Genomic DNA, 26,141 nt, shown 5'->3' with positions numbered 1-26,141 from the left:
TTACTTTGTTCATGTGGTTATTAGAATATTTAAATTACACATGTAACACACAACTTATTGCTACTTGACAGGACTGCTTCAGGGCACAACACTACCCCTGCCTCCCTGTACATGCCCGTCCAACATAGAAAAAGGAATGGTGTCCAAACTCACTAAATTACATGCATGTGCAAAATACTTGCACATAATGCACATGCATTATGTGCAAGTGTTTTGTATATCAATTACAGCCCAATGAAGCTGGGGGTGGGGGGAGGGACAGCAATAGCACCGTTCCAGTAGGTGGGAGAGAGAAGAGCCTGGCTGATTGGGCCAATGTTCATTTGTCATGTAGGAAAAGTAATAACCAAAAAGAGATAAGCATAGCCCTCGCTGGTGTGGCTCAGTGGATTAAGTGCAAGCCTGTGAGCCAAAGGGTTGCTGGTTTGATTCCCAGTCAAGCCACATGCCTGGGTTGCGGGCCAGGTCCACAGTAGGGGGCACGCAAGAGGCAACCACATATTGATGTTTCTCTCCCTCTCATTCTCCCTCCTTTCCCCTCTCTCTAAACATAAGTAAATAAAATCTTTTTAAAATAATCAGTGTCTTAATTATTGATTCCATTTGTTCTTTAACATCTTCCCCTTGACTTAAAAACATGCTCAGAATAGTCCTGTTCCCTAAATATATTTTAAAAGCAACATAGCTCCAGATGTGTTCCATTCCCCTGGATATGCCTACTTATTCTGTACATTTAGCCTTTTAACTTGTTCCATATGCCATGTCTGCATGACACACAATAGAAGAGATCAATGCCTGCAACTGCAGATGAAGGATGTCACGCTGAAACTTATTCTACTTTGAGTAGGAAGAAACCAACTGAATCTCTCTGTGCCATCAGGAAAGTTGGTTTCATTAATAACGCCAAGCCATGCAAACACTTTCAGTTCTCCCTCTTACTTTTAATTAGGTATTGGGTTGGCCAAAGGGTTCATTTAGTTTATTCACAGAGTGGTTCTAGTAGTGCTTAGTTGTCTTTAACTTCATTCAAGACAATTTTGTTAGATTATATTTTGACAGCTGTCATATCAGTGTGCATTTTTAAAAAGCTAATCCAAAATTGGTGAATTTTCATGCAGCCATTTTAATATTGCAAATGGAAGGAAATACACATTTTTGGTGTACTATGCTTTATTATTTCAAGAAGGTAAAAACATAACTGAAATGCAAAAAAAAGATTTTTGTAGTGCATGGAGAAGGTGCTGTAACTGACTGAATGTGTCAGAAGTGATTTGTGAAGTTTCTTGGTACTATTGACAATTTGGCCAAGTGATTCTTTATTGTGGGTCTGTCTTACTCATTGGAAAATGTTTAGCAGCACCCCTGGCCTCTACCCACTAGAAGCCAATAGTGGGAAATAGTCAAAATACTCAAAATATCCAAATCAATAAAGTTATTGGTGAAAATGAAAACTGTATCTTTTATGGAAAAAACTAAACAGACTTTTTGGCCAACCACATAGTTAAAGACTAAATGATAAATTCAGTCCTCTACTCTTATTCGAGGTTTGATTAAATAGGTCTCAAAACCTCCTGTAATTGGGTATTTAAATAATATCTTTCTTTATGTTTCACAGGATATCATAGAGATCAGTGGGATGATCTTGTAAGTTATGAAGTCAGATATTAATTCCAAATTCTTACTTGAAATCTATTGCTCAGTTTGGTAACTTAAATATTACATATCTCTACAAATTGCTATTTTCTGAGCCCATTCAACACCCTCTGTTAGTGCATAAAATACTTCACACTGCATAGTTTTTCCTGAAGTATCCATTAGCTGCTGCATGACCAGCTTGCAGGTCCTAGATGTGATGTTTAGTAAAGCAGCGCTCCTCGAAACACACCTTCAATGACAAGGCACTTCATAAGGCATTTTTTTTTAAATGCTTGACATCAATAAAGTTCCTTGTCTGGATAATGTCCAAAGTGGCTACAAGGAGGGGGTGATAATGCTTGTTCCCTCAGGATGTGCTGTGTTTGACTGGGGTCAGGAAAAATTCTTAGCGGTGCCACTTTTGTTGGTTAAAATTTAGTTCCTATCCATGTAGACACATAGGCTCAGTGTTCTAGATTGAAAGAGATTTAAGAGATGTAACAACCAAATGCAAGGCATGGTTCTGGGATAAATCCTGGTTTAAACAAAATATCTATAAATGACATTTTGGGGATAACTGGAAAATTTTGACTATAGATTAAGTTTTAGATTATATTAGGGAATTGGTGTTATTTTGGTTGGGTATGATATTTCTTTCTTTTCAAGAGATGGATTCAGAAATATGTAGGTATAAAATGTCTTCATGCTGTAATTTACCTTAAAATTCTTAGGGGAAAAAAGATAAGCAAAATGAAAAACAAAGTAATGGATACATATATTCATTCATTATTCTCCCTACCTTACATACAAGGTCTGTCCAGAAAGTATCCATCCACGTAATATGAAAAATAGAGACATTTATTAAAGATGATACAAGATACAAAAAACATTGTACACAGAACAATAACACCTCAGTCCCCTTCAAAGTAGGCACCTTGAGACTTCACACAGTTCTCCCACGATTCATCTCCAGTTGTGACCTTCTTGAGGAAATCTGGTTCATTGGTAGAAGTTTGAATCAAGTCATTAGCAACTGCAGCATGATGCTCTTTCTGCTCTGGTAGCAGAAGCCACAGAATAAATTTTGCTACAACATGTTTCATGCCAAGATCCTGCATTAAAATCTCAGACACAGTAGTTTTTGGAATCCCCAGATCAGCTTCTAGTTCTCACACTGTCAGTCACTGATCTTAGTTGATTGGAGCCTGGACACATTCAGTATTCTCAGGTGTTCTGCTTGTTGTGGGCCTTCCAGAACGTGGATCACTTTCAGCAGATTCTCAGGCATCTTTGAGGTGTTTGTGCCACACTGTTATTTGTGCTGCACTCATTGCATCATCCCTGAAAGCTTTCTGAATCATCTGAATAGTTTCCACGGAGGAATGTTCAAGCTTAATGAAAAACTTCATGCAGATTTGTTGCCCTACTCACTCAGTCATTTTGAATGGGGCAGCCAAACAATACACATGCTCACTAAACAGTATCTACCACCCCCACTGACTAGTACAGTGAAGTTGTCATTGTTCATGCATGCACATTCCAGTCCACTCTCCTTGGCTGCCAGGTTACATTGATGTTGTGCAAACCATTCTTATTATAGTAATAATGGCTGGACTTTTTCTGGACTGACCTCGTACGTTTAAATTTTTTTAGTTCACACCATATACATATCCTACCCCACCAGGCTCTCCAAGCTATAAATTTCTGTAAATATAAGAAAAGTGAAATTATTCTAAGCATTTCAGTGAGGAGTCAGCACTATAGGAAAGGAGAGTGAGCCTAGGGCTTAGACAAAAAAAAGGGCTTTTCTCAACCCTGAGCAGCCATGTGACCCTGAGCAAATAAGAGCCTCTCAGGGCTTTGATTTGTTCATCTGTAAAATAACAATAATGGTGTAAATGACTTTGAGGGTATATTCCAACTCTACAATCCAGAGTCTTTCCATATGAGATAAGCATCAACTATTCAACTCTTTGTATGGAGGAGTTCGGGGGCTCAAGAGACCAAATGGATGCAAGATCTCATTATGCCCCTTCCTTGTCCTGCCGCTATGGGCACTGTGATAATTCATTTCATGTGTGAATTTGACTGGGCCACAGAGAGCCCAGATGTTTGATTAAACATTATTCCAGGTGTGTCTGTGAGGGTGTTTCCTGATAAGATTAAGATTTGAATCAGCAGACAAGTGGTGAGCTTCATCCAGTCCACAGAAGGCCTGAACAGAACAAAAACACTAAGGGAGAACCTGCTCTCTCTATCTGGTTATCTTCAAGCTGACACTTTGGTCCTTCCTGACGTCAGACCCAGGCTCAGTGGGAATTTACACCATCAGCTCTGCTGCGTCTCAGGCCTTTCAACTCAGTCAGACCCATTCCACTAACTATCCTGAGTCTCCAGCTTGCCAACTGCAGATCTTGGGACTTCTCAGCCTCCATAAACACATGAGCCGATTCCTTAAAATAAATCTTTTTATATCCTATTGGTTGTGTTTCTCTGGAAATCCCTGATTTATACAGGCACCTCACTAGATATTTCTGAGCTATTCCCTCTATACTTTGTTGGTCTGCCATCAGAGGGCCATTGTAGGACTGTGGTAATATAAGATGGAAGAAATCATGATAATTAAGGCATATTTTGAATCACATACCTCCATTGGAAACATTAAACTTCACTCCAAACTCTCCCCCTGGTCCTCCGGGGCAGTGGCTGGCTGTCAGGATGATTCCACCAGCTGCCTTGATCTTTCTGATAATGCAGGAAACAGCAGGTGTTGACAAGATGCCATTCTGTCCAATAATCAGTCGTCCAATCTAGACCAGCCAGGAAAAAAAAATCAATCCTGTTACATGGGATTGAAGTACATTTCAACAGGAAAGTGCCCCGGGCTCTGTTAGCACAAAATAAATCACTTCAAAAGGAACTGAGCAGGCAGGGACGAGGAGGGGACAGAGCTTGGGCATTGTCTGTTCTGCCCAGTGTCTCCAAGACCATTTGGGACACCCACATCTAGTAGTCAATTATTAATCTGTAAATTGGAATTGCCTCATTAATTTTCAGTAGTTTGAATCATCTGCTTTTAATGACCAAAGGGTTAGCTTGAACCACAAAAAAAGTTCTTATTTTGTTTCTGGCTCTAAAACTGCACATTAACATGCTGGAAATTACAAGAAAAAAAGAAATGAAGCAAGTCTATGCTTCATCCCTTCCTGTGGCTCAGCACAGGCTCACACAGGAGGGGACCTGACTTATACAGCCTCATTGTCAGTGGGCACATCTTAATTGCAGTCAGAATGACCACTCTCCTGAAAGCAGGAATTCTATATCTGCCACCCAGTGACAACATGTGCTGGGCATGTTGAAGAAGCTACCCAGTCATGCTAGGCAGAGAACTTTAAGTCATCCGCTGGTGTGGCCAGACTCTTTCTATGGCTACAAACCAGACTTTTAAAGAAAAAAGCAATACAGCCCTGCAAAGCATTACTTGGTATGCTTTGTTTTAAAATAGGACCCAGTGTCATCCAACCCAGTGGTTCTCAAATGTTGCTACAAATTAGAATCACTAACAAAGCCTAGAAAATTCATCATAGTCAGATTGCAGCCCAGACTAATTATATTGGGATCTCTGGGGAGCAGGATGCAGCCATTTGTAGTTTTTAGGACTCCACAGGTGGATCTAATGCTCAGCCAAGCTTGGTGAGCATCACTCAAAGGACCAGCAGCATGAGCATTACCTATGAGCCTGGCGGAAATGCAGAACCTCAAGGCACAGCCTAGACCTACTGAATAAGAATCAGTATCCCTTTTTTAAAGATTTCATTTATTTATTTTTAGAAACAGGGAGAGAAACATTGATGTGAGAGAGAAACATCTATCAGTTGCCTTTCATCTGCACTCCAACCTGGGATTGAACCCACAACCCAGGCACATGCCTTGGCCAGGAATTGAACTGGTGACCTTTTGCATTGCAGGATGATGCCACACTGGTCAGAGCAAGAATCAGTATCTTAATAAGATCCCCTTTCCTCTTTCTAGATAATTCATTTCTCCATAAAAATTTGAGAAGTATTGGTGTAACCCACAGACAAAGGCAAGCTCTGGCATTGAGCTCAAGAGCAGTTACTCTGGCACCAACAATAGCATTGCTGGAGGAAGGTCACTGATCAAATATGACAATGAGGGAAGATACGGAAAAAATGTACTATAGAGAGCAAACACAAGAGCTCCAAAAACAAAGCATTCTTGGGATAACTTGGTATGAAAGACCCACACACCACAACATTCCCAGAGTATATTTTCCAGAGGATGAGGCAAGTTATAAACAAATAAATATAATGATAATACGCAGGCTGCGAACCAAAGTGTTGCAGGTTCAATTCCCAGTCAGGGTACATGCCTGGGCTGCAGGCCATGACCTCCAGCAACTGCACATTCATGTTTCTCTCTCTCTCTCTCTCTCCTTCCCTTCCCTCTCTAAAAATAAATAAATAAAATCTTTTTTTTTAAATGTAATAATAATAGACAACTAGTTGGATACATATTAGGAAGGAAGTCAACAGGGTTCCATGACAGAGAATAATGGGGTGCCAACTTTAATAATAACAATACTAATAATAGCCAAGGGAGCTTGGATTTTATTCTAAGTACAATGGGAATCCATCAAAGGGTATTAAGCAATGGAAGTGACCTGATATCATTTACATTTTAAAAGATCAAGGACTGAGCAATCCAGATGATCTTGTTAAAAGGCAAGTTATATCTTGTCAGCAAAACATTCCCCTGGCTCTCCTTGTCCCCCACCAACCCAAGGTAAAGCCAAAGCCTTCAACATAGACTCCAAGGCCTCACATGCTCTGACCCCCATAGCCTGCCATTTCCCTCCCTGTCTCTGCTTCAGCCACACTGGCCAGTTTGCTGTTCCTCAGACATGATCAGGGCCTTTGCATTTGCTCTTTCTTCTGCTTAGACTTCTCTTACCTGAGTATTCATATACCTGCCCTGCCATGTCCTTTGGGTTTCTCTTCTGACATCCACTAATCAGAGACAGCACTGTTGGCAGTCCTGTATGATACAGCACCCATCAGTCTTTAATTTCTCTATTGTCCTCTGTTTACTTTACCCTGCTTTAATCTTCTGTGTTACACATATTACCATCTAATATTTTCTATGATGTTTATTTGTTTTCCCACTATATATAAGCTCTAAGGACTTTGTTTATTCACTGCATTATTTTAAGATTCTAAAACAAACTTAGCATGGAAGTACATGATAAATATATATTGAATTAATTGAAAAACATGAATGAATGGTACCATGTGAAAAATGCATTTGAGAGTGACAAGAGCAGAAGGAGAAAGATCAGATAAAAGGCTGAGTGTGAATAATGTCTTGGATTAGGCTACAGGCAAGAGAAATGAAGAGAAGTGATTGTATCAGAGACATTTTTTGGAAGAAGAATGGACAGAACATGTGTGTGGAATGAACTATGAAAGAGAGGGGCTATGGTAGCCAGCCTCCAAGACGGCTCCTAGTGGTCCTTGCTCCTGGCACTCCTGCCTTGGTGGAGCCTCCACCCACACTGCCTACAGCAGATCCGGAGGAATAGAGTGCTGATGAGTCATAGTGTGTGACTTCCAAGGTGAGGCTGTAAATGCCACTTCTGACTTGCTCTCTTGGACTGTTCACTCTGGAGGAAACCAGTGAATTTGCCATGAAAACACCACACATGGAGCCCTGTGTAGGCCCCTATATGGAGAGGAATGAAGACCCCCACCAGCAGCCAGCCCCACCTTGCCAGCCGTGAAGGTGAGCCATCTCGCAGCATACCTTTCAGCCCCAGTCAAGCCTTCTTATGACAACATACAACTGCAACCTCTGAGAGTTCCCAAGCCAGGACAACCCATCTTCTGTCCCACAGAAACTGTAAGAAATGCTAAATATTTGTCATTGCTTTAAGCCACTAGATTTCATGGTATTTTCTTTTACAGTTGTCTGCCTTTAAACTTTGATGAATGGTGGTACCATGTATCAAGACATGAAAGACACAGGGCAACAATTGCACTCATGCCATTATCCAGAGCCATAATAAATTACGTTCTACATGCTCTTGTTAAAATTTAATTGATTACTCAACTCATTCTACTGAGTATTACACGCAATGTAGAAGATTCTGCAGGTAAAGCAATGAATACAATGTAGTCACATCCCTCAAGGAATAAGTTTGTAGATTCAAGAACCTGAAGATTTATTGTATCTTTTGTTCATAGTTTTCTATCTATCCTATTTTTTAGAATTATTCTTAAAAATATTATCTTTACCATAAACTTGGTGGTTAAAACAACAGAAATTTATTTTCTCACAGTTCTGGAGGCTAGACGTCTAAAATCCCACAGGGATGCATTTCCTCTAGGGGATCTGGGGGGAAATCTGGTCCCTGCCTTTGTTAGTCTCTGGGAGCTACCTGGTGTTGCTGGGCTTGTGGCCGCATCACTCCAATCGCCACCTCTGTCTTCACATTATCTTCTCCACCGTGTGTCTGTTTTCTCTTCTATTAACTGTTGCTCTTCCAATTAGCCCAACACAAATGACACCAGAAAAGATATGGCTTTTGAGGTCTAGTAATAGATCTCAAATAAATACAATAAATATATTGACCAAATAAATATAATCTTTGGAAGCCCCATTGTATAAAGGAAAAGTAGTTAACTTGAAGTTAGAAGATCCAGGTATGAGTCTTGGCTCCATCCCTGACCTACGGCAAATCACCTCACTCTGCTGAAGCTTGCTATCTTCATCTTCAAAGCCAAGAGGGCATAGGGTTATGAAAATTCACTTGTGATGAAACTATGTAAAGGAAAACTCTTTGTGAAATTAAACATGACCCAAATTATGCTACTGCCTCCTCCAAATCCCAGTACCTTCCCCCAACATTTAAAATTCATTCTAGGATGGCAGATTATCCCTTAAACTGACACTTCACTTTCTGAAAAAGTCCTAGAAATACTACCCTCCATCGATGTAGTAGACTGCTACCTTACAAGGAAAAGATGCTCTACTTACATAATTGGCTTTGATTTTGTTTACAGCATTGGAACAGGCAACATCTGTCTTTTATTCCTGAGTGAAACCCAGTCCACAGCTGGGGAGTGCAACCCATGGCATTCTGCTGCACCCTCACTGACTGTCCCAAAGGGGGCACTGGAGGAATCTCCACTCCCACACCACATGGCCTGTCTTTGGCTGGAGGAAGGGTACACAACCCAGCCCTGCAGAAGGTACACTAAAGCTCCCTGGATGGGCCTTACTACTGCTGAGGAACATGTCCTTCAGCACCCACTAGGGAAGGCGGGCACAGTGGGCCCTCCTTCTGTGAGCAATCACCATCGTTCCTATGGCTCAGTTACTTAGGATCTCTCTATGTCTAACCTTTTAACTTGATGCCAGTGTTTTCGGTCAAGCCTTAAACTTCACCTAGATTGTACTGTTGTTTGTTCCACCCATGAGTGGGCATAGCAGGTGCTGAGGGAATCTGGATCCCCCTCTACATGGCAGAGACCAGTGTCCTGAAAAGAGAATGTTTTATTACACAAAGCTTTCTCCCAACACTTCCATTTCTTCACACCAGGTGCACACACAGCTAATTCTGCTCATGATTTTTATTTCTGATGGCTCCTTTTCAGAATTTTGCCTAAATTAGATTTAGTATGAGTTCAGTTTTTAACTAGCTCAAATTAAAAGCCTAAAGAGCAGCAATGTACAATTTAAACCCACAGGTTAGACTCTCAGAGTAGATGCAGAATTTTCATTCCAAATCAGTTTTCCCCAGTAGGGGATTACTAATGAAGGCAGGATTGTTTTCATGTGTGACCTCCCTTAATAAGACTTCTCCTTGATGATTTCCTTTTGGTTTTAAATAAGTCATTTAAAGAAAAGGAGTCCCAAAGAGAGAGAAGAAAAAGTAAGCACGACATTCCTCAATGTCTTCCATTCACTGTGTCATGGCCCTGTAGTCTCAAAGTGAATCAGAGAGAGTGAGGAGAGCAGTAAACAGAAACTTCCTTGATGCTACACAGAGAGAGTGTTGTACAGGACCACACAGCCACTACCATATCCATCTCCAAAGTGCATGGAGAGTCGTACACACAAAGATGCCTGTTTCCCATCTTCTCAGTTAAAACAAAAAACAAAAACTACAAAGGCAATCCAAAGCCAAACTGCCATGGATGGCAGGGGCTTCAGTCTTCCAATCTCAGCTGTCAGAGAGGAGGGCCAGCCTGTAAGCAGCACTGCACACGAGTAAGCAGGTGATGGCTAAGTGGAATTTCAAGAAATAACAAACTCAAGACATGGATGTGGTTACCCAGACACCAAGGGACTTCTCCAGTTGCTCGTGGATAATTGTGCAGTTAAATGCTTTGTTACATGGAGACCAGATGGGAGCAACCGAGCTCATCCTCAGCTCTCTGTCCCCCCAGAAGTCTTTATACACACACTCAGGGGCTGGAAGCAAGAGATGGGAGTCCATTAGAACCAAACCCAGATGTGGATTTCATATTTGATCCCTAACATCTGAACAAGTTCAGAAAATTCATAGGCATCTAGAAGTTTGGCCCAAGTTCTGTTCCTGTTCTTCAATCAGCCCACCAATTCTTAAGCTCTCATTGAAAGGATCAATCTCACTTTCCTAAGGTGCAAAATGAGGGTGGTGGAATTGGAGCTTAGGTTCTTCCTGGTGATAAGGTAATTCAGTGCCTGAAAAATGCTGAAATCTTTACCTTAAGGTACAGGGTTGGCTCACTAAAATAAGAAAGGGCCCTGTTTGCTGCCATGTCATAACGTGAACAACCCAACTGGGTGCCAGGATGAGAACAATTGGATCTACCAGGGTCAAGGACAAAGAGTTGAATGCCTGGAGATAAACTGAGATGTTGGTATCCAATGGGAAAGGATATAAAAACCGACTTTGCCACCCATTTAGCTGTAATAGCTGTAAGGGGACCAAAAACCCCCAGAATCTATTTATAAAAAAATCCATATTTATTCTTACATGTTTAAACTTCAGTCACCTTTAAAGTACTCTCCATTTGATGCAATTCATCTATTGAGACTTTTTTCCACTGCTCAAAAAATGTTTTTGAACTCATCAATTTTGATGCCTTTTAGTGCCTCTGCCGTTTTTTTTGTTTCACCTTTTTTGCATCAGCAAAACATTTCCCTTTGAGGACTTTTTCCATCCACAGAAACAAAAAAAAATCTTTTTTTGTGCCACTTTGGGTGAGATCGGGTTGAATAGGGAGGGTGAGCAAAGGGGTCATGTTGTTTTTGGTCACAAACTGCTGAACACTCCATGCAGTGTGGGCAGGTGTGCTCATAAATTACTCATCATGAAATGAGAAAATGCGTTGAGTCTTCAAAACAATTCACTGAAGCTGAACACAGCCTCTCACAACAACGCCAGCTGATACACTGATACAGAATGGTTTCCTAGAACACCCACCTAGTGTGGGAAGCCAGTACTACAAGAGGGCCTGCCCTCCAGAAGATAATCCCAGGTATTTTGGCAGTGTCCCCTCATACATGACTTCGGACAAGACCCTGAATCCCTCTGTATCTCAGCTTTGTTATCTAAATGATCTAACAATCACATGATGGAGGATAAAGGCCAATGTAGCCAAGCTCCAGTGCAGGGTCTGGCACCCAGTAAGTTCTAATACATTTCACTTGCATTCTTTAATTCTTAATTTTGAATTTCTTAAATCATAGTAATTGAGTGAGTTTGTTGTTTTATTAATCTGTAATGGTGTTCTAATTATAAAAATATGTATTTGCATGTTCCTTTTTTGAACATCTAAGAAGTACACATAAGCAAGAGGAAAACAAAAATTATCAGTAAACCTAAAAATGACCACTGTTATCATTTCCATGTGCAACCTTTGTCTTTCGTTCATCTGTTTTGGTCTCTTCCTCTCTCTCTTTCATTCTCTCTCTCTCTCGCTTTCTCTCTCCCCCTCCCCTTTCCTCCCTCCCTCCTTTCCTTTTATTTACATATTTTTATGTTTTTACAAAAAAATTTTGTGTGGCCTGCATCTTTCACTTAATATAATGAGCCCATCCCTAAAGTCTGTCTTTCTGTCACTGAATATTCTCCCACATGATTTTAGTGGCTGTAGAGTCTTCTATTATTTAAATGTCCTGTCATTTATTGATCGATAAAAAGTGTTCTTTCACTTAAAGTTTGTATATGTGAAACTTAAAAAATGTTTGGTGACTGAACTCAATCTGTGGAATAAGTTAAAATGAATATAGCTTGCCCATAATTAAATTAAAAATTAGTTGTAACATGCTTTTGTGACTATACGTGTCTTCTTTCTCCTTTAACCACCAAAACTACTCACTAAGGAACTACCGAAGTCCATGGTGAGAAGTGACAGGGTCTTGCCTGCACCCTTGCCTTGACCTGGATCTCCTGTCATTGCCCCCATCTACGCCTCTGACTGGCACTGTCCTCTGGTGTGGGCTGTGCTGGCCCTCGGACTTCCCCATGCTGTTGAGCTCACTGTGGAAAGCAGTCCCTGCAGCACAGACCCCTGCCTAGAACAGCAGGACTTACACACTGCCTACATTTCTTTGTACAGGCCCACCCAACTCCAGCCCAAGTCCAATTTATTATCATAGAAACATAGCTCGTTTGGGAACATTTAGACATCTCCTCAAATTCTATGCAATCTTCAAACACTCCTGACATCTGAGACTCTGTTCTATCTTCCTCTTGAATAGATCCAGCGAAGAAGATATACCTCTTCGAGGGGGTGGGGGGTCTCCTATGCTCAAGTGCACACACACGTATGCTACTTGACAAACCTACCTAAATTCTTAAGAATACTTTATATCTGGTACCTTTATAGGTAGATAGAAATTTTTTACAACAGGTCCTGGAGTAACATCATTTTATTCAACATCAACTTGTCATAACATTGATGAGATACAGAAGGAACTTAACTGTATTTATATCAATTAGCCTATGGTAAAATTGGTTTCAGTATATGTCATTCCACTTAAAGTTACAGGACTAACTGTATAATGTGTATATATATGCAACATATATATATATATTCCCAAAATAAAAACTCAGAATCTTTGGCATCTCAACCTTTCTTTATAGCTTTGTGTTTTCCCATGAGTAGCTGTCACATCAATTAAAATACGTTTACAGGGATCTTTAAATAATCCATCAGACCACTTTCTGTCTGGCCAGAAAATAATTACTGCCCATTTGCTAAGTGCCTCTACCCCCTATAGTATGTTCCAGTGAACTAAGGACCTTTGGCTATCATAGATTTACAACTCAGCAAGATTAAACAATTTACTGTTATTTATGACAGCAAAGCTGGGTCTTCTGTATTATATTCCACGTTAGCATCTGTCACTTTACATTTGGGAGCGCCTGTCCAGAAAAAGATTATGCGTCCTAACCAAACATTCGGCTGGGCAGCAGAAACAGGCACCCTGACAAAGAGCTGGAGAAACAGTTGAAAGCATCACTGGCTGCTGCAGCTGTGCGTTTTCAGACTCCTCAGCAGATTAGCATGGAGTCTCCTAGCCTCTGCTCAGCCCGTTCCTCTCAGTAATCTCTCACTTGGCCCAGTCCATTAAGCTTGAAAATACTCCTGAAAACAGCAGCTTAAGATTTGGCCTCAGGAGGGGGAAGTGGGGCAGCTGGAGTTTCGGGGGCTGCTCTTAACATAGCCTGAGCCTCAGAAAATTTTAAGGTGGAAAAGCATGACATTGGCACAGCTAATTCATAACAGGAAATAATGCATAGACCATGTGAAAGAGAAGGCCTTTATGTTGAGTTCAAAGTCTATGCCAGAGCAGCTGCTGCCACCTCAAGTATTGTGCCAGCTGGGAGTGCGCGTGCACACGTGTGTGTGTGTGTGTGTGTGTGTGTGTGGCAAGGGGAGGGGCAGGGGTCATGACCTCCACAGTCCTCATCCGGCAGCATGGAGGAACACCAAAGGTCAAGCGGAAGCCTTTCCAAAGCAAATGGGATCACCACATCAGCAGGCGCCTTCTCATGAGTAAAGCTCCTGAGACTAAAAAGCCAGTATGCACATGTCCTTTTATTTTAATCAGAGGAAAACAGTTTGGTGATAATTGTTATATGAAAAAGTAAAATAATGTTAATAATACATTAGCACATTCAATCTTCCCAATAACCCTGGAAGATATGGGGGGCAAGTATTATTACTTTCCCCGTTTTTATAAATGAGGCAGCAAACCCAAGAAGGCTAAGTGACTTCACAATCATACAAGTTGCAGACTGTAGTGCCATGATTCAAATCTAGAGCTGCTTCTTTTTTTTCATTATTTGTTGTTGATACGTTTAATTATGAAAGCAATGCATACATGTACATAACTAGTTAACAAAGAGAAGTATATGAAGGAGAAAGGGAAAGGATTCTCCTTCCCAAACCATATACACCCAGAGGCCTCAGATACTGGGTTGACCAAAAAGTCCATTACGTTTTTTCCGTAAAATAAAAGACACATTTTTCATTTTCACTAATAACTGTATTGATTTGGATATTTTGAGTATGTCAGCTACCTCCCACTATTGGCTACTAGTGGGTAGAAGCCAGGGGTGCGGCTAAACATCTTCCAGTGCATAAGGCAGCCCCACAGCAAAAAATTATTTGGCTAAAATGTCAATAGTACCAAAAAACTTCACAAACCACTTATAACACATTTGATCAGTCACAGCACCTTCTCCACACACTGCACAAATCTTTTTTTGCATTTCAGCTGTGTTTTTACCTTTCTTGAAATAATAAAGAATGATAGGCCAGAAATACTGCATATTTTCTTCCATCTTCAATGTTAAAATGGCTGCACAAAAATTCACCAATTTTGATGTTATTTTTAAGTGCATGCTGATACAATACAATCTAACAAAATTATTTCAAATGAAGTCAAGGACAACTAAGTGCTACTAGAGCCATCATACAGAAACAAATGTAACGAACTTTTTGGTCAACCTAATATAGTCACTGTTAACTGTTTGGAGTGTGTTATTCTAACCTTATTTTTTTATGCCTAAATTATATACACAAAAGTAAGATCATGCTCCACACAATACTCTACTAATTACTTTGTTTCACGCAACACACTGTCATTCACATCTTTCTCATGTCACATATAGATCCCACTCCTGTGTTCATGAATTTTAACACATCCATGGTAAGGTTGTGTCATAAAATTATGTGCCTGTTCTCTACTATTGAACATAGAGATTGCTTCCAAGGTTTTCTTTCACAAAGTGCTAAGGTGAGTATTTTGTACATAGAATTTGCACACTTGTACTAGGAAAGTCTACAAGGTAGAGTCATAGATTAAAGGATTCCCAGATTATTGAACAAAAGCTCTATTAATTTACACATATACTGCCAAATTACCTAAGTAAAAAGTTGCATCAATTTAACTTCCACCAACAGTGCCCAAACATAACAATTTTCCACATCCACACCAACTCTGAGTATGTACTATTCTTTTTTTCAAATTGATGGGTGGTTTTTTTATATGTCTTTCATATTTGAGGTTGATCACCTTTTCATGTATTTTGTGTTGTTGACAATATTTCTTTTGAACTGTTCGAATTTTCTTATTGGAAAAGCTTTTCATGTATTCATGTATTTGCATGTAGATATCATGCATTTGTTGTAAAGCTCTCCTCCCAGTATTTTTGGGGGTCTTTTGTCAAATGGGATAAACTTTGGTGTTTATGATTTCAAATTCTTTTCTCTTCCCATCAGAAATTCCTAAATGCAAAACTAGATACCCCCAGCTACCATACCAGTCAGGACTCATTAGAGGAAAACAATACACTGGCAATAATTTAATATTATACTTGTACAAAGCACCTATTAGTAGAGACTTGGAAAGGAAAAAAAAAAAACTTCTGTGACTTCATGCCAAGAAAAAGAATTTCTTTGGGGAATTGAATGTTCCTGAAACTTTTCGTATAAATACAGACTTTAGTCCAAAATTTGATGTCACTAAAAATGTAAGAGATGAAAGATATTTAAGGACTCAGAAAATGTGGACTTTAACAAGTCTTGTGTATATTTTAAATATCCTTCTACTCATAACTAATGAGAGTTGAGTCAGATGAAAGAACCTAAAGCTTTCCCTCTGGCTATGCAAATATAAACAGTTAAGGCGTATTGGCCAAATCTTGAGTGTTTGCAATTAACTGTCAAGGCTGTAGGCGAACGAAGAACAATTCTAGGCCTAGCTTCCTACCTTCAACATAAAAATCCCTGGGAAATTTAGACCTTTTCCCCCCTGCCTATTATTCCAAAATAATCCTGTTCAAATTCTGTTACAGTATTTGTTCACATCACTGTTGTCTAAAAGAAGAGTGGCTGAGGACCAAAAGATAAGTGTTAATTAAGGTTGGCTATGCCAAAACCTACGCTGAGATTCCTCAAAACTTGGTCCTGACTTCTATTCCTCAAGTCTGTACAGAAACTAGCAAACTTCCAGGTTCACAAAGCACTCAAAGAGAACAGATGTTTCATAGAAAATTCTTAGGGCAAGTTTCACACATAATGTTGCTGATGTGTGTCTGTCTTTTCAATAAACATCATTATGCTTTATTAGAAGGTTTAATAAAGGAGCTTAGTTAAAAATGCCATCTGGGTCTCTGGACACATTAAACAAAGCTTAAAATAACCCACTCCAGCAACTGGGAGAGCCCAGCTGTTCTCAAAACCTCTCCCACTCTCTTTACCTCCCGGCAAAAAAAGTAAGTGAAGACTTGGGGTTAAAAGATTCAAGAATGAACTGGTACAAACAGACATATGGAACCGAGGACTCCCTAAAACTTGCTACTGCTCATTTAAAAGAGACCCCAATTCCATAGATCTGGGATGGGGATTTGGGAAGGGAAGCAAGATACAGTGGTGGAAACCTCTGTAAGGTTTTCTAGTGTATTGCAAGACTTCCCAATGTCTGGGCCACAGTGGCTCATCCCATCTACCTCTTCTGTAGTGAAAACCAGTGGAAAATATGGAACAATCACCACCCAGTTCTTTTTTCCTTTCCAGAGGTAAGACCTGGAGCCAACCAACCCCAGATTTCCACATCCATTCCAGGAAATAAACCTAACATATGGAAGCACAGGCTTCCCTCTCTTGCTTCCTTTTTCTTCCTTCCCTACTTCCCACTCAACACCGTATCCCACTCTGCAACTCTTCTAAGCCTATGTCTCTTATCTTTGGGTTCTTACCAAAATTTGCTCCCCAGATAGTCTAATAAATTTCAAGGCAATTATATTCTTATTCTTTGGAGTGACCACCTGTCCATGGCCCATTAGAATCAAACACAACCCTTGCAAACATCTTAACTGGAGGGCACACCCCAGCCCCTTGTGGACAGGACCCAGCTTTCCTCCTGCCATTGAACTTCAGCTTCCATCTTGAAAAGGCTTCACAAGGCCTTGAGACGCTCTGGAAATTGTGACTCAATACTGATATTGTTGTTGATTATCATATACCCAGTACTGTATGCAGCTAGTCAACAAATGCATTTCCTCTTGACTAAAACATGAAACAGAGATATAAGTTGTTTGCAAATGGGCCCACTGCATGGCTTATTCAATGTGTGCATTCAAATTATTATTATTTGAAACGTATTAGGTTGACCTTAATAAGACTCCATCATATTTCTTTTTTTTTAAGATTTTATTTGTTTATTTTTAGAGAGGGAAGAGAGAGAGAGAAAGAGAGAGAGACATCAATGTGCGGTTGCTGGGGGCCATGGCCTGCAACCTAGGCATGTGCCCTGACTGGGAATCGAACCTGCAATGCCTGGTTCGCAGCCCGCACTCAATCCACTGAGCTACGCCAGCCAGGGCTCCATCATATTTCTTAGTGTTATAAATGTTACAAAATGCTTTCCTATGCAGTGCCTCATCTGATTCCCAGGATAATTTAGTGGTGCTGTCATATCCAATATATAGATGAGGAAACAAGTGGTTTCTTGGTATTTCAAGAGGTAAAGCACTTGCCCTGCAACTTGTAAGGCAGAGCTAGGAAAACAAGGGGAGGTCAGATGCTGATTCCCAATACTGATACATGCTTAGCCCAGCTCATGCTTAGAAACAGGTTTGTCCCACACTGTCTTTGCCCACACTGCTGAGTTCTTACTGGAATCATTCACTTACAGTAGGAGGAGGGTTAAAGCCCTTTTAAATAATCTACCAGAAATGAATGAACAAACTTGAAATAAACAAGGACAGGGTACCATGGACTGTATGAAGTCCTTTCCATACATCATCTTATTCTGCCAGGGCTAGAGATGATACAATGCTTTTTCTACCATATCTCATTGTCTCCCAGGCTATAGTCTGGTTTGGGTTTACCAAATGTGTATTTGTAATATTTGCTGGTTTACCTTTATTTAACTTATAGCTGCTTTGACTCTAACAGTCTGATGCCACTACACACACACACATTTTAAATGCTAAGTTATAGAGCTGTGCTGTCAGGTATGGCAGCTACTAACCACTCACGACTATTTAAAGTTAAATTTTAATTAATTAAATGTAAAATTCAGTTCTTCAGTAGCTTTAGCTGCATTTCAAGTGTTCAATAGTCACATGTGGCTAGTGGCCAGGACAGTGCAGATTACAGGGTATTTCCATCATCACAGAAAGTTCTGTTGGACAGTGCTGATGATACACAATGTCATCTCCAGGGAGAAAAGACTTTATAAAAAGTCAGAAAGATCTTGAGGCAGACTCAGTGCTGTCATTGTCCAATAATAAAGGTAATTTGGACAAAAATGTTTATAAAAGAAGAGAAAGAGAGAATGCTCTTAGCCAGATGGATCTACCCAGACAAGGGCAGAGGCATTCTTGTAGCCATTCTGTTGTATTTAGCTCTTGAACTCTGTAAGATGCTCCAATAAATTGACATATAGAGGATCTAAGTCCCTGAAGAGGATCTGAGGCAGATGGAAATAGAAATAGAACAAAACATCAATTAGTTACAAACTAAGTTTAATCCCGATTCACTTAAATGATACAATTTATGTACTTAGTAGTTATTTTTCTTTTTGGTATGACATCATTTGCATTATCAAAAAGGAATTAAAATACTTCTTGGGATTTTTAGGTAAATTCACATGGCCACACAAAAACAGGTTAAAAGTACCTTTTCAGTAGTCATGAATCCATCCAAATTGATTATATGTGAATCCAGGAGTCCATATCAAGATTCAAAAAAGGGAAAGAAAACAAAACAAAATTCATGTGTAACCAATGGAGGTAGCTGTTTCACCAAATCCTTATTATGCAAATTGGTAATTAAAGAGAGAGAGAGAGAGAAATATATGTCCTGCTTTCCAGAGGGAAGTGTATCACAGGATAACCAAATAGCCCAGTTGTGAGGAAACTGCCCAGGTTATAAAAAAAAATACTAGCTAAAACATTTAGAAGGAATTAGAGAATTATCAAATCATCACTTGTGAAGCCCCAATGAAATACTTTACTCATGCCAGGATCATTCACAGATGCAGCAGGTAAAGGCTGACAAGGAAACAACTATTCACATGGTACAAAGTTCACCCCACAGGCTACGTGCTGGTCCCCAGGGGGAGATCACAGAAGCTACAGGCAATTGCCCCCACAAGCCCGTAGTCCCCTCAGCATCGCGCATGACAGGTCAGCCAGAGATCGTACTTCCTAATGTGATACAACATGAACATGTGCCATCATCTATAAAATATTCTTGTAAAAAAATGCTAACCCTGAATCTCATTAAACCTTTACAACTCATCTTTAGTTCACCAAAAATAAACAAATAAACAAACAAAACATGAATATAGTGAAAAGTTATATGACATCATCAAGAAATAATCAGAAAATTCCAGAAATGGGGTGGTGGCCTACTCGCTCTGATAAGTAAATTCCATTAACAAAATAAAAATAAAAAGGGAGGCATTGTTTAGGTTAAGAGAGACTTAAGAAAAATAACCAAATGCAATGTGTGTTCCTTGATTAGAAGAAACATTTCAGAATAACTGAGGAAATCTGAATATGAGCTGGGTAATAAATGATACAAAGAAATCACTTTGTATTTTGTTTGGGGTGATAATGACAGTGTAATTGTCAAAGAAAATGTTTTATTTTTTAGAGATCCATACTAAAGAATTTAGAGGTAAAATATCACTTTATTTAATATACTTTAAAGTAGCCCTCAAAGAGATGAAATAAGTATGGAAAAATGTTAACAACTTAGGGTATGGGCATATGAATGTCATTTATTTATTCTCTCCACCTTTCTGAAAGTTTGAAAATTTCATAATTTTGTAATAAATTTTTTAAATTCCAAATTGTACAGGTGTATGTCTGAGAACCTACTTCAAACTTTATGGGATATGCAAACATTAATAATGGAGTTTACCATTTTATAAATTTCAAACTTCTGTTCTCCTCCAGCAGTTACATAGTCAAAGAACTACTATAATTTTCTTGTATAAAATTGCTTTATGAAATTAACTTTTTAAATCACAACAAAGAAATTTCAGATAAAGTGCAGTCCACCCAGTCAGATTCGAGTCAGAGAAAGAAAAGAGAAGAAAAAAGAAAAGAAAGAAAAGAAAAGAGAAAAGAAGAGAAGAAAAAAGAAGAGAAAAGAGGAAAAGAAAAAAAAGAAATTCTAGTTTTCTACTATTTTCTAATCTGTTTATTGAATATTCAATAAAAATCAAAAAAGGCCAAAGCATTTGGAATCAAAGTTCATCATTTCTGAACATAACTCAACAGTCCAAATCAGGAGACAAGGGCATTCCCATCAGTTTGCAATTACTCAAGACCAATTCTGCTTATAGTTATCCAGACCACTTTCCCCAGAAGCCAGTTTTTTAATTATTCACTTTGCTTTAGCAAAAGCACCCAAGAACTGAACAAAAATGAAGAAAAGATTGGTTAAAACTGGCTTATGAAAAATGTTCACCATTGTTTTCACCCATGCCTACCCATCTTAGAAGTAGTACTTTCAGATTAAGAGATGGTACTTCTCTGTGTATTTTAATTTGTCATTCTGCTCTTCTTAACCACTGCTAGGTTAAAGTTGACTATTTTAAGCATATATTAATATATGCTAACTATCTCCTAAAATAAACTCCACTCAAAGTTAATAAAATGTGTTTATCAGAGAAGACCCATCGAAGTAAGAGGCTGAAGAGCCCTCAGGGTCGAGTGTGCCAAGGAACAATAAAGCATAATATTGATTTGCCTGTGCAAATCAACAACTGTATCCTGAGCAGCTTCAAAAACACCCTGAGCCACAGTAAATGTTGGACAGACTATGTTTCCCTCACTCCCTGGAAAAACTGGCTGGGAAGGAGTATGAAAGCTGCTCTGGCTCTCCCCAGCGCACTGCTCTCCATCATTCCACCGCATGGCTCTGTCGGACAAGAGTACGAGACCAACTTGTCAACTTGTCTCCAAACCCCTGATTCAAGCCAGTTTTCACCAATCCCAACTGAGAGTCACAGAGAAATACAAGTCTTGGATCTCCAGCATCATCATCTGCAGGGGTTGGAAATCACAATCCCACCACCCAACTCATCCCCTCGGCCCTGTTCTCCCCAGCTGATTTCAGATATTCTTTTTTTCAAATACCTTTCCCCATCCCTGAAACCTTGAGAAGAGGGAATCATAGGAAACAAACATGAAACATGGACAACCCCAAAGCTTTAAAACACACACACACACACGCGCGCACGCACGCACACACACACACACACACACACACTGAGAAAAAAATGTAAAGTGTTGGGAACAAAAAGGATGGAATCAAAATGCCAGAAAATTGTTTAGTTTCACTTTTTAAAATGTTCACACTCGTTCATATATTTGCAGAGATTTCACTGAAAGAAAAGTTCTGCGTGAAGGGGTCTGACTGCATCAACAAGGCTCAAGTTACTCTTCAAGACAATGTTTCCCACATAGGATTCAGAGGTCCCTGAAGCTAAGTATCCCTCTTGTCAAAGTCCTCGAGAAGCGGCTGGATTGGGGAAGGAGGAAATAGGGGGTACGGGAATACACCAAAAGGAAGGAGGGAGAAGGGGCAACAGCAGCAACAGCGAAAACCAAGGTCTGAGACTTCAGATTGCAAAAGAAGGCTGCAGAGGTCGTGGGAGAATGGAGAGGAAATGAGGATGAACCGCAAAGAGAGAAGCAGCATGAAATGTAGTGAAATGCCAAAGGGTGTCTTGGAGAGAAGCTGGGAATTGCTTTTAAAGAGGGCATTGCAAATCTCATTTCCGACTATTTACAGATTTGTCTCGGGGGAACTGAGAGCCCAGGCTGCATAGCATCAAATTGATCCCTACCCCATTCCTACCCGAATAATATAATCATGAAATAATTCCACTGGGTTCATGAACCAACGATATTAAAAACCTTCACCCATTACACTCGCCAAGTATGTCAGGGATCAACACTGGTGTGTGTTCTGAGTTGATACTACTGTTAAATTTGGCAGACCCAAACTTCAGGGTGGAAGAAGATGACTGCAAATAGGAAATGTCCGGGGAGCACCGAGGAGGGTGCGGAGAGCAGTAGTGGCCAGACGCTGGAAGACCTGGGAGAGCCGCTGCACGGCCAGAGTCCGGGCCCAGGTCCACGGTGGCCGGCGGGCGGGAGAGGGCAAGGGCGGAAAGAGGGGACGGCGGTGCAGCGGCTAGCGAGGGTGCCCAGGTAACTCACCCCGTTGGCCGCAGCCATCTGCACCACGATCTCCGTGGCTGTCCTGCTGAAGTACCTGCCGTCGCTGCCCACCACCATGGTGCATCCCTGGCGGTCGCGCAGGTCGATGGACGACAGCACGCTCTGGATGAAGTTGGGCAGGTAGTTGCGCTGGCCCTCGAAAAGACCGGTGGGCCGCCGCAGCCCGCCACCGCCGGTTGGCCGCTGGTCCTCGTAGGGTGCCGTGGGCACGGTCAGCACCGGGATGGGGCTCCCCTCCATGGCTCCTCCTGGCCGGTCCTGCCGCGGCTCCCGGGAGCCGGAGGGAATCTGCAGCCCGTCGGGGGGGGGCCCCCCCACCAGCCTGGCGGCGCGCCGAACTCCGCCTCGGGCCCCGGCCCCCTCCCCAGCCGGCCCGCGCCCTGCGCCCTCCCGCGGCACAGACCGGTGGATCCTCCCTCTCCGAGCGAGCGGCCCTCGCTGCCCCAGCAAAGTTTGGCCTGTACCTTCCAATAAAGTTTTCTCCCGCCCACTTCTCTCCAGTTGGATCACCCCAGGGGCCCGCAGTTTCTTTCCCCAGCTGGACTCACTTTCGGGGTGTCGTCCCTAAAGCACGTTCCCAGTGCCAGCTACCCCAACCCCTGGAGGCTCCTCCTGTGCCTGGCCCCTTCCTTGCCAACAATCGGCTGTCTCCACGGCCCACCGTCCGCTCGAAAATAATCTGGGGGTGGTGAGACCTGCAGCAGTATTTGGGATCCTCTCCCCTTTCACCGGCAACCCTGTCTCCCAGTCTCCCTGGGAGTGAGCAGTTGACACGCATGAGTTTCTCTCTTGAACAAGGACAAGGGAGGGAGTTGGGAGGGGCCCAAACCTTTTGCCATCAGCAACAGCCCCAGCCAAAAATAACCCTGGAAAGGCGAGCTGAGAATTGTTATCTTCTGCCAGCACTGAAATTGGAGGCTGGGTGCTGCGTGTGTGTCTGTGTGTGTGTACACACCCTCCGCCACTGCCATTTGTTGCAGGGAATCACAGACTGTCAGGCCCTTCAGACCAGCAGGGCCCACCCGGCCATCCACACGTGCCCCGGGGCTCTCTCAAGGCAGCCCACGTTTCCGTGTGGAAACGGTTCTTCTTGCGCTGGTTGTAACAGCAGCAACACAGACCCACACTTCCTTCTTATTCTTGCCCTTCCCACCCTCCCCACCCTCCCCAGCCCAGCTCATGCTTAGAAATAGGCTTGTCCCTCACTGTCTTTGCCCACACTGCTGAGTTCTTACTGGATCATTCACTTACAGTAGGAGGAGGGTTAAAGCCCTTTTTAATAACCTACCAGAAATGAACACACTTCAGATAAACAAGGACAAGGTACCAGGAACTGTATGAAGTCCTTTCCATACATCATCTTATTCTGCCAGGGCAAGAGATGATCTGCCTTGTCTCCTTAAAGTTCACCTGAAACCCAAAACCAAGAAAAACCCCATAGAAAACAGGAGTACAGAGAGAATGGTCTGAAAAGATAAAAACCCAAGAGCCCATTCCCCCAACTTTGTGGTTGAGGGAGTCTTGGCTTAGCACCAACTAGACAGAACCTCAACACTTTTAAGGATCTGTGCATTACCTCTATGGTGTCAGGATTTTAAAATCACTTTCTAATAACATTTCATTTTGCAAGAAAAGACAGTATCATTTCCAGAAGAAGAGAAGGTGGTAAGTCCTTCTCCCCACTAAGGACACAGCCCTCAAGCCTAGAGATGCCCCAAAGACCTCCAAGACTTCATCTCTCCATTTTCAGCACCTGCCGCTGTCATGATGCCACCATCACTCTGTCCTACCAAAGCCAGCTCCTTGCACAGGGCTGAAGACAAGTGAGGCACATCTTGGACAGGACTTGACAGTTTTACCAGCCAAGAGGAAAGCCTCCTCCCTTGGTTCTAATCCCCAAATTCCCAAAGACTCTGACTGGCCCAGCTGAAGGCAATGTGCCCAACTGTCACCAGACCCCGCGGTGAAAGGGAAAAGAATTGCCCCAAAGCTAGGAGGTGCTGTTCTCCAGAGGGAGGAGGAACAGGGGGCCAAATCACAATTGTTCACCGGGTACTTCCCACTTTCCCTGATCAGATCTTTTGAATAATTTTTTTCTCTGAATTTGCATAGCATTTGGTATTACCCATAAAGAATGTTTCATGTGGTGCTGCACCTTTCTATGCATATCTTCTCTCCTCCAGCTGTAGGTGGCCTTGGAATAATCCCTGAACCTCTCCTTACCTCAGTGTCCTCACTGTGAAAGAAGCATTATTATAATCCCTACCGCATAAATTGTTGGGAAGACTAAAGTACTTGGTACTGTGCCTGACAAATGTTAATGTTTACATCATTGTCATCAATGATAATAATGCACTTATCATTATTAATATACAGCAAAAATTACAGTTTATACATTTGTAGATCACCACTGTACATAAAGGGTCTTTGGGCATAGGTGATAATCTATAGGGGTTGGTTGAATTAAGCTGTGCTTTTTGACAAGGGGGAACGCAACATATATAAAGTAATTTTCCCTTGAAACATACAAAGAAAGGTTTATAAACTAAAGAAATCTCTTCCAAGATGCCTCCAAATTTGACCAAGTTTATTAGAATAAATTTGTCACAGTGTTGGAGAAGGAAACCCAAGAGGGCCCCACAGATAAGAAATGCCTTGTCCCTAGTCGCTCGCTGGTAAAACGAGAAGGTCAGATTTGATCAGTGCTTCTCAAAGGGTTTTCCTCAGAACACGAGTGCCTCCCAAGTGCTGCACAAAGCAAGAGTTTCATGGCTAAGTAACTTTTTAAAACCCTGCACACTCTACCCAGTTCTTGGAGCTTCATGATGCACATCTTCATATTAAAAGCTCTGGGAGGTCCTGGAGAAAAGACATCAATTTAACTTTTTTAAAAATTGGCGCTTCCCAACTTAAACTCACACGACCAGCTTGCTTAAGAGACTCAAATTACCTTTGTGACTACAGTGGTAACATCCCCTTTTCCCCTTCATATGTGCTCAGTGGGCTAGGTCAGGTATAAATAAATTTCCCTGCATCTAAAAACTGGTCACCCCTTTGTGCTGAGCTCAGAGCTTCCTTGCAGCCTGAGTCCCAATGAAGGGCAGCTTCGTTTGCCTAGAGATGCCTTTCAGCCCTCTCAGAGCCTCTAGAGAAAGGCATCTCACTAAGAATTCTTGGCATGAAACAGGAGCAACTGATATATCCTCCCTTCCTCTTGGGACTTCCTTGCTCTCCAAAAAAAAAAAAAAAAAAAGGTGTCAGCCAGTGCCTTCATGCAGAGAATACACTAGCTAGCTCAGCCAGATCAGCATTTCCCAAAAAGAGAATTTGGGGTAAAACAAGTATTGAAACACTTCATACTTTATCCCTCCTCTTGTAGATGCACAAAGCACATTAGCATATTAAAGACTGAATGTTCTGGAAGCAAGAAACTTACTTAACTGTAACCCAGAATTTACAAATTTTATTTGACCATGGGGACCTTTTTCAAAACACCTATTAACAGATCAAGGACAATAATATTCTGTGAAACACCTTAGGTCTTTGGGGTCCCTTCCAGCTAAATCATTTTATGATTCCCTTCTTTGAGTTATGAAGCATTAAAAAATTAATTTCTGTCAGGTTTCCACTGAGTGTTACTAGAATTTGCAAAAGGGAGCAGGTAAAATCATCTAATTAAAAATTATGCCCTTGAGTGATTTTGAAACTTAAA

General features: G+C 41.3%; 1 protein-coding gene across 1 annotated transcript in view; it reads right to left on the bottom strand.

The window, feature by feature from the left end:
• Positions 1 to 23,198, bottom strand: part of PGM5 (phosphoglucomutase 5) — a 167,783-nt gene extending 144,585 nt beyond the window's left edge. Inside the window, exons 1-2 of the mRNA XM_045840691.1 lie at positions 22,409 to 23,198; positions 4,283 to 4,445 (exon numbers count right to left, since the gene is read on the bottom strand). Coding sequence (XP_045696647.1) covers positions 4,283 to 4,445; positions 22,409 to 22,669 — 424 coding nt within the window. The 5' untranslated portion in view covers positions 22,670 to 23,198. The remainder of the gene's footprint in view (positions 1 to 4,282; positions 4,446 to 22,408) is intronic.
• Positions 23,199 to 26,141: the final 2,943 nt, after the last annotated feature.

Source organism: Phyllostomus hastatus, unplaced genomic scaffold (assembly GCF_019186645.2).
Source record: "Phyllostomus hastatus isolate PE091 unplaced genomic scaffold, TTU_PhHast_1.1 phas_contig_34, whole genome shotgun sequence".
Lineage (NCBI taxonomy): Eukaryota > Metazoa > Chordata > Mammalia > Chiroptera > Phyllostomidae > Phyllostomus > Phyllostomus hastatus.
This window is presented reverse-complemented; position numbering and strand designations above follow the sequence as displayed.